The following is a 9,135-nucleotide window of genomic DNA, read 5'->3' as shown; positions in this document are numbered from 1 at the left end:
GCTCTGACACCGCTTACAATATTAAACAAACCTGGGCATTGTTTAGAAATTTATTAGCAATTTTAAAATAACATCATTCCTTAGATAAAAATGCAATCTTACAGGAATATACATTTGTCCCGCACAGAGATGACCCCCATAGCTCGCTCGCGGGCCATGCGCTCCAACTTTCTCCTCTGTTGACTTTAAAACGTGCGAGAGGGCAAGACGGACTCTGGCACTGATGACAAGCTTACATGACGGTTACAAACTGTACAGCATTATTTACAAAAGCATTTCTGTGGGTTCATGAAAACTAGATATAAAACTGTGGAAGGAGGTAAAGACTTGAGAGAGGAAGGGGCTCGGGTGGAGGTGCAAGGGAGGGCTGGGGCGGGCAGGGGGCGTAGGGAAGAGTGGGAGAGGAGGTTTATATCTGGACTGCTTTATACTTGAGAGAGGTCATTTTACAGCTCTGGGCAATTCAAATGAAGGCAAAACACTTATATTTATCAACAGTTATAGCTGATGATCAGAGCAGGAAATGATGCTCCAGGGCCTGAACTGAAGAGGTGCTGAGGAACCCCATCTTCCCTGAAGTCTCTGGGAAACGCAGGTGTGCAGTACCTTGCTGGGCCAGACCCGTGCCGTACAGATAAAGGCCGGACACAGCACCCCCCATGCCTTAAACAGCTTTGATCCTGCAGTGCTCAGTCGTTGGTGCGGATGTGAAGTCAGACTGAGCGAGAGATCAGCTCCTAAATTACATTTTCACTTCCAAACTTGGACCAGATTCCAACCACTTCTTGCCAGAATTCACCCAAAGCGCCTTATCCCTTGATCTACCGGTTGGCAATCGTTTGGAGGGAGACTCCATCATTCGGAATTGATTTTTAAGGCAGTTTTAAAAGTATCTCCCCCCTCTTTTTGTGTGTGATGCAGCAATGTTTGTCAGAGATATTTACAATCCCACTCCCCCTCCTCCTCTGAAATCTTCCCACATTCAAACTGTCAAGACTGAAGAATCCTGAACCAATCACTCCTGTGAGCGATCGTGAAGCTGATGATGTTTAGGTAGTATTGGCTGCCAGTCTACCTGCTTGAGATGGGAGCGGACCGGCCTAGGATGCTTAAAATATTACAAGCATTACAGCCCGTTTGGGGAAGAACTCGCTTTTTGCCTGACTGGACAAAATGCAAAATGGAACGGAAAAACGCAGGCATTTCACCACCCGAACAATGAGGCTAATGAACGGTGTCTGAGCTTATGGGTCTGTCTTGAACAGGAAAATGCTTTGGAAAGGGGCTGTGTGAACACTGGCAGAAAAAAAAAATATCTGTGGTGGGGTTTAACCACGCCTGGGCTCACCACGGCCCCGCGGGGCTCGGGGTGCAGGCCCCAGCCCCTGGATGCAAGGGCCGGGCTGCAGAGGTTACCCACACAACGTGGTGCAGGAGAACAGCGGCATGGGGGTGTGGGGTGGGCTCCTGATCACGCCTCGCTAAGCCCTTGGTAATGCTAGAGAAGATTCCCTTATTACTTCAGCCATCGGTGCTGCTCCTCTCAATTAGCCCTTTGGAAAGGGACTTGGTTGAGTTGTCTAATTGTCCCCTGCTGCCTGAGGTCTGTGCCACCCGTGTGGGGCTGGTAGACGAGACACCAGCCCCGGGGAAGAGCTGCATCCTTCTGGACCTGCGGCTGCAGGCCAGGCTGAACACTGTAGAGTACCTCAAATGGCAGGAGATGCACAGTTAGGCAACTGAATCGAGCCCCATGCCCCTAAAGAAGGCCTGTTTTTTATGCTCAAGTGTTAACAGTTAAGTCAAGTTCCCCGTAGGGGGTAGGGGAAGAATGGAGGATTGAACTAGAACACTAAATTCTATCTCAGAAGAGCTTTTTAATATATATATATATATTTATTTTTATTTTTTTTAATTTTGTTCCCCATTCCAGTGTGATGCTACTCCTCCTAAAACAATTGGAGCCCAGTGTGTTTTCAGTACAGGACATCTCCCTCTGCTGTGCTTCTGCCCTCACCCACCCCATCTCAGGTGCTGTAGCAGCGAGGCCACAGTGGTTTCAGCTGTCCACAAGCAAAGCAGCAACAGAGAGCAAAGCTCAACAGAGAGCAGACTGAGAACCCATCGGAAACCTCTTGGGCCCCGGGCTTGCTAACCCAGAATAACACTTGAAGAACTTTGCAACATTCAAAAGAAGAGAAAATAAACCCTGTGCAGCTATTTAAATTTATATTTCTTAGTCTTCTTTGGAGAAGAAAATAAATGCAAGAAAAATATAATCTTTTTTTTTTTTTTTTTTTTCTTTTTTTTTTCTGGGCCTAGTTCTGTTTTCCACATTCTTTACACTGACAAAACTTCCCTGGCCACTAGTGCACTCTATCCTTGTGTTAGCAAGGTGGGAACTGGGGCTTCTGATGACCAGGCATATTTTCCTCACACGCACTACAAATTTCATTGTCAGTACTAACAAAATCTCACCGCTACCAGAAGCCCCCGACTGGATTCTGCTTATTTCAACAACTTTGTTGAGCTCCAGCTTTCCCATTCTGTGTTTCCTCTCCCCCCCCCTGCCCCTGCCACCAAGACAGTCCCAACGGGACCGTGCGTGTATCTCAGGATGCTCAGTTCTGTCCCGGGGGGGCTGCCTCACTTCAGCTCGCCGGTTGGGGTTTCTCATCTAGACGTACGAAGCAAGGCCTCCAACTTCATCTACGGCACAGGGCAACAACCCCATGGGCTCGTGGTGCTGCCACCTCGTGCGGTTGTGTCTGTGTGCAAACGTGCATACATTTCATACAGCGATCTGAAACTATCAGGCAGAAAAGACACAGGAGCCTGGCTGAGACCCATACAACTGTTATATTGGCGTCAGTCTAAAGAAAGCAATGATACATTGCTTTGGAAATTATCAAGAAATGTAAAAAATGCATTTGCCCTTTTTTTGTTGTTGTTGTTTTCGTCATCGTTGTCATAGTCATCGGGGGCAGGGTTCTGAGTCAGAAAACAAAGCAGAAATAGATGCGATTCTGTACATGGCGCCTCTCTGGCTGTCCCTCCGTGCTGGGGTGTGGTGGGCAGGGTGACAAACCAGGTTGGACCCCTGCAGTAGCAGCAGCAGCAGCATTGAAACCATCGTCATTCGTGTGTCCAGCTGAAAGAGGCAGATGATGCAGAAAAGGTCTGTGGATAACGAAACTCCAGCTCCGGACCGTGAGTTCCACTTCCTTCTCCATCGCATCAGCCACACAGAATAAGGAAGAAAAAAGAAATGCACCCGGTGTGGCTGGCCCAGTACTGCCTGGAATAATGAGCAGGAGTGATAAAGGGAGGAGGTTTGTTGTTTTGTAAGAAACGTCTTTAGTCTGCAGCGTACTCTTGCAAGTCAGAGATGCTCAGTGACAAACAGCAGATCATTTTCCCCGTTCTTTCCTTTCCTTCCATGCCGCTCCTCGGCCACCGGTTCCTCCACAGCACAGTGATCGAACCCACCGTCGGCTCCCAGGCAAGGGGAAAGGAAGGACACTCCAGGAGCTGCACCTGCCCCCCGGCCTTCCCACCGTCCCCAGACTCCACCTCACCTACAGGAGGCAGTAGCTCTTTGCTCAGGCCTGTCACAACGTGCACGTTGGAAGTACCTCAAACGGAAAACAAAAACAAACAAGCAAACAAAAGCCACCCTCCCCGGAAAGAGGAATTTGCACGGCTGGCACCAGCAATTGCTGAATTTAACACCCGTCCCTCAGACCCACAAGGTGTCGGCACGCTCAGCTAGCCCAGTTTTCCCCACTGCAGGGCCCAAGCGATCCTCCAGTGGAGCGGGGATTGTCCCCAGCCACTGCTGGCTCTCATCCCTGAGGGAGTTACAGCTTTCATGGGGAATGTGCGGGGTGTGATCCTTTCCACCCTTTTCTTTCCTTTTTTTAAGGAAAAATCCTAAAAGGCGACACGCACCATCAAACACCCAGAACACCCATTGCCTTCGCTAATCTAGATCTGTACTTTGTTCATCAGGTGGAAGAGCACCTCTGCCTCCTCCTGGAAGGGTCCGGGGGGCTTTATAGTGGAAGAAAATGAGAAAGGAGCCCTTACACTGCTTCCTTTTTCAGGCACAGCCAAGCACAGCGTTATTTCCTGCCATGCTAGCTTTGGAGCACTGCAGCACTACCAACAGTCAGAGGGATGGAAAAGAAAAGAGACAGACTGACATCAGGTGGTTGCTTTCTCCAGGGAAGTCTTGGATTAGGACTTTGATGCCACATTGTTTAAATGGATTCATCTTTCCCTAGTTTACAAGGATTTGTTTGCGAGGTATCTTGAGCTGCTACTGGCCAGATCAAAGTAACACGGAAAAAAGCACACTGTCAAAAATACGTTTCACTATTTCTGCTTTATGACCCCAACGGAATCAAGAAATAAACCCAAGGGCATTACAAAAATAAAGTAATCAGCATATGTAACAAATGATGTTCTCACACATCTGTGAAGCTCAAGATTGGAACGAAAGTTTAGCTCTGAGTCAGATCACACCTCCTAACTCAGCATTGATCTGCAAGTTTGTGAAACAACCTGAAAAGGGAGAAAAAACAGCAGTAGTCTAGACAGAAATCAGCCGCATAAAATCTAATAATAGCTCCCTGTTTTTCAGCCTCTGCCACTGGTTAGGGCCATGCACCGGCGTGAGGAAAATCAGCAGAGGTTCACGCTTAGTGGGGGGGAAATACGTCTGGGACACGCCATGCCATCAGATGTTTTGTGACTTGGAGCCTGGCCTGTGGGCTAGGGCCTGGGAAGAGGGAATGGGACCACAAAAAAGTCATTTCACATCTGCGTCTTGACCTGAGGTCAGCCATTTTCCTAAGCAACACTCCAGAGCTCCCTCCCTCACTTTCCCTGGGCTTTCAGTCCAGAATTAGGTAATTTTATTTTGCTAACGGTTCTGCTTCTGCTTTTTGCCTTTGCTTATCCCAGGATCCTGTTCTAGTCCATCAGGATGAGCTATTTAATAACAGCAATTTGAAAGCAGGCATTTTTCCCCGCTCCCTGAATTGCTGGTGCCAGCTGAACGTGCAGGATGGATCTGCCAAACGGGCTTGGGGATCTTGCCACCCTCTAGTGGGAAGAGACCTTTAGAGAGACTGAGCAATAGGAAAGAGGACAAAGCCTGAATAAAATGTCCCGGTCTCGGGAAGAAAGATTCTCTACCAGTAAAGTCATCGTGCATGTTTAAAGGGGGTGAGGAGGAAGGATAATGAACACAAGATATGCAAAATCAGTAACGTTCAACCTGTCAGTGGATTGCAGAATAGTTACTTACACCAGGTACACTTTGTTCATTGTACAAATTAAAAAAGGAAAAAAAAAATAGTACCCCTTTTCCCCAACCACACGTAGAAAAGCACTTAAAAGTTCAAAGGTAAAGCTTGGCACATTCCAAATACGAAATGATTCACTTGACATGCAGCAAAATATACAAGAAGTGATTCTGGTTTTCGTTGTCTTTTTAAACAAACTTAATTCGATTCATTATATTTGCTTGGCACAATTGCAATTCATTTTAAAAAAATATTTGAAAAATACTGAAACTGACCTGAATTCAAGTATAACGGTTTCTTCAACAGAAACATTATCAATGCAATAAAACATCACACGGAATATATCGAAGCGTAACGCCTTCTGTTTTTTTTTTTTTGTCCCCCCCGCCCCCGTAATTTTTTTGTCTATACAGTTTTAATGCCAACACGACTTACAATTGTATTTTTAAAATTAACATTATTGCATTGTTTTTGCATATCTTGTGGAACAGAAAATGCAAAGAGTTACTGATTCCCCTTTCAAAGCACAGACAGTGGGCTCGTTTTTGCATCCGGACGGCCCCGGGTAGGGATGTCCCACGGCCCAGGCCAGGATGCGGAGAACGGCCCGACCTTACACACGCGTGTGCACGCTCGCTCGGCACCGCTCCCACGCTCACAGCCACTACGTGTGGCACTCAGAGGAACCCAAACCGACCACTCGGATGTGCAAGACTACATCAAGTGCATTGCCTACTGCCGTTAAATTACAAAACAACAACAAAAAAAGGAGCTGCCGCTCGCGAGCAAATCAAGTTACAAACTCCCGGTGTACATAATGGTTGGTAAAACGCAGCTATCCTTATACTTCTACCGAATGCCAATGGAGAAAGAAAAAACAAACCAAACCCAACCCAACCCGGTTTAAATAACACAAGCCGGCGGAGGGCGCGGCTTGGGAGTCCGTGCGCGGGGCGGGCGCGGGGCGTGCGAAGGAGCTGTACAGGCGTGGGGCGGCGTCCTGCCAGCCTGTGGGCAGGCGGCGGTCCTGCGGCAGGGACTGGGAAAAGGGGAGCTGCCTCTCCTCCTCCTCCTCCTCCTCCTCCTGGCTCTTCCTTCACGGCCACGTGCCGGGGATATATCCGCTCCTGCAAAGCTCTCTGACACCACCCAACTCCGCGACTCGTCCCAACAGAAATGAATGAAGAACGCTGTTCCGGTTACTCCAGGTCACGAGAACAGTGAGGCACTTCTGAAACAAACCCATTAGGAACATTGAAACAAATAAAAAACCAGCATCGCTTCCAGCCCTGGCAACTACAGGCTGCTGATATAAATCCTGCTGTCCTTGAGCTCCTCCTGACTTTTTCTACAATCCGGGCTCTGCACCTCTTCCTCTTCCTCGCCTGCACTGTCCTGCCCTGCGTCCCTGCAGTTAACAAAAGGCAAGAGGTTGCCATTGGGGCTCTGCTTGCTGTTACCATTGAGAATGTTGTCTGCTGCATTTTCCATCTCTTCTATCGTCATGTCGCAGGCGTCTGCGAGCTCCTGGGTTGTGACCTCAATGAACTTTGGATCTTGAGCAAACTGCATCAGTCCTTCCGAAATCAAAACCTTCAAAAGGAGGCGGGGAACCAGAGACAAAGATGTGTTAGCACCATGCACCACCGGCCCCGTCGCGCCCCCACCACGTGCGCCCCTCCGTGTTATCCCTGGTGGTTCTCCTCCTCCTCCTCCTCCTCCCAGCCACCCTGCAGACCCCTGCACTGAGGGGGCTTCCCCCCACGCTGCCCACATCCCTCCTGCCGCCGTGGCCTTACCGCTTCCACCAGGCTGCCGGCGCTGCCGTGAAACTGCCTGCTGCTCCCTGCGCTCTGGCTGGGGACGGTGAGGGAGACCGGCCTGGCTCTCCTCGGGCTGCTGCAGCCGGTGCTGTCGGGGAAGCCGGAGCTGCAGTGCACGGACGGGAAGCTGCTGTTGAGCTTCTCGCTGGACTCTGCCCCCTCGAGACGCAGCGTGGGGATGGCCTGCTGCGGCCAGCCGCGGCTGCAGGGTGTAGCGGGCGGCGTCGCGCACAGCCGGGAGAACGTGGTGGGGGAATGGCTTCGCTGCAGGAGGGGGCTCAGGCCGGCCACTGCTAGCGCCTGCGGACACAGGGGAGCGAGGAGAGTGAGGGACGGAATGGCAAGGTGATGGAGAAATGACCCCAGAAAGGGTCTGCTACCCCAGAAAGTATCTGCTGTAGAACCTGGATGGACACCAGATGTGAATTTTAGATGTCTGCAGTTGCTGATAACTGCAAATCCACCACTGGATTTTAAGGCATCTGCTGTTGGTGGGAGGATCAATATCTGATGACTATGCTTTAAGCCATCCACTCCTTCCCAAAATCATGCACACAGCCTCTGAGTCATCCGGCCTCCTTTGATAACATGAATTTCTCAAGATGCCCCTTACTGCACAGGGCTGATCGGATGCCTCATTCATGGCAACTGCTGCCTCGTTCTATAAGCAAAGCCATCAGAGTTGGGAGCTCATCTCACAGAGCTCACGACTGTCTGATATGAGCAAAGAAATAAAGGCACAGAAAACACAAAAGTATGTGGATGTGTTGCAGAGAATCGTCTTGTTTGGGTTTGGTTGTCTCCCCCAGCTTCAGCTATCTACAAGCTCTGTGTTTAGTCTCAGCTAACTGTGCAGAGGGATACCAGCAAGCCTCTGGCCTCTTTTGGGTACTTGAAAATGCTCTCTGGAGGATAAGATTTAGACAAGACTCACACTTGCCTTTTGGAGATGCTATTTCCCTGCTGACCACAGTGGGACTGAGCTGACCAGTTGAACTAGGCAGCTAACTTTCAGATACCTGAAGTTCAGTGAAGCTCAATCCATCTGCCACTGAAATTCTGGACAACTGCTATCAGCATGCTGTGCTAATAATTTCAGCGGCAGGTGAACAAAAGAATCAGCTGTTGGTTACCAACAAGGTTCACCAACATTTTCTCAGGAATTAGGTGTCAGACTCCTACCAAATTTCAATGATGAAGAAAGCCCTTAAAAATTCATCTATATAAGTCACACCCTGCAGGCTATGATGGCCTCAGCACATCCCTTAAACTGCTGGGACTTCAAGGAGAGCCTTAGATCTGTCAGGTAGGACAACTGAACCAGTTTTTCAGCTTGTTGGGAGAAATACATACAAGGTGTTTATCCCAAATGTAAAGTACTGAGGAGGCTGAAAGAAGCTTGTAGATATTGCTTCAAGCTTCAGCTGCATATATTTACATATCATTATGTATGAGTATTTCATGAGTATACCCCTTCAAGCTCTCCTGAGCAACTGAATCCACTGTGCTTAGCAGAGGCAACCTTTCTGCTTCGTGTCCTCCTTTGAAGCAGTGTTGTAGGCTGATGATTTTATAAATGGACTGACACTGCTGGGTGTTGCCGACCAGAGGCCAGGTGCCTACTTCAGGGTAACCCTGCAGTCCAGCTCAGTGATGCTGGGGTGGGTAGACCCCGTAACTCTAGGTTTGGGGCTGCACAGTGGGATGAGGAAGGGTGAAGCAGCTCCATCCTCTTTGTACAGGTTGGAAGAAGGTGAGTCTGCCAGCTGGGTGGGCTGAGAGGGTAGGAGACATGTGTGTCCTCTATCTGCACTGCTGTGGGAGGGCAGGAGGTCTCTGGAGGGCCATTAGTGCTATGGGGAGGGTGGGAAGCTGTTCACAGCCCCTGTGCCCCAATGCATTCGGTGCTTGTCCCTGCCACAGCTGTAGCTCCCTGTGGATCACTGCTTTCTGGAGCTTGGTCCCTACAGCATAACTGGCTGCTGCTGCTGGGAATGGAG

General features: G+C 49.4%; 1 protein-coding gene across 47 annotated transcripts in view; it reads right to left on the bottom strand.

The window, feature by feature from the left end:
- Positions 1–36: 36 nt before the first annotated feature.
- The window catches only part of CACNA1C (calcium voltage-gated channel subunit alpha1 C), a 476,569-nt gene continuing 467,470 nt past the window's right edge, over positions 37–9,135 (bottom strand). For 46 of the 47 annotated variants that reach the window (XM_072039979.1, XM_027463118.3, XM_027463184.3 and 43 more), the window contains 2 exons: positions 7,112–7,435; positions 37–6,905 (listed from right to left, as the gene is read on the bottom strand). In XM_072039979.1, the coding sequence (XP_071896080.1) occupies positions 6,609–6,905; positions 7,112–7,435 (621 nt within the window). In that variant the 3' untranslated portion in view covers positions 37–6,608. The remainder of the gene's footprint in view (positions 6,906–7,111; positions 7,436–9,135) is intronic. The other variant, XM_072039966.1, reaches the window with a different exon arrangement.

The sequence above is a fragment of the Anas platyrhynchos genome, chromosome 1, assembly GCF_047663525.1.
Source record: "Anas platyrhynchos isolate ZD024472 breed Pekin duck chromosome 1, IASCAAS_PekinDuck_T2T, whole genome shotgun sequence".
Classification (NCBI taxonomy): Eukaryota; Metazoa; Chordata; class Aves; order Anseriformes; family Anatidae; genus Anas; species Anas platyrhynchos.
The sequence above is the reverse complement of the archived record's forward strand: the minus strand, read 5'-3'. Positions and strand labels throughout refer to the sequence as shown.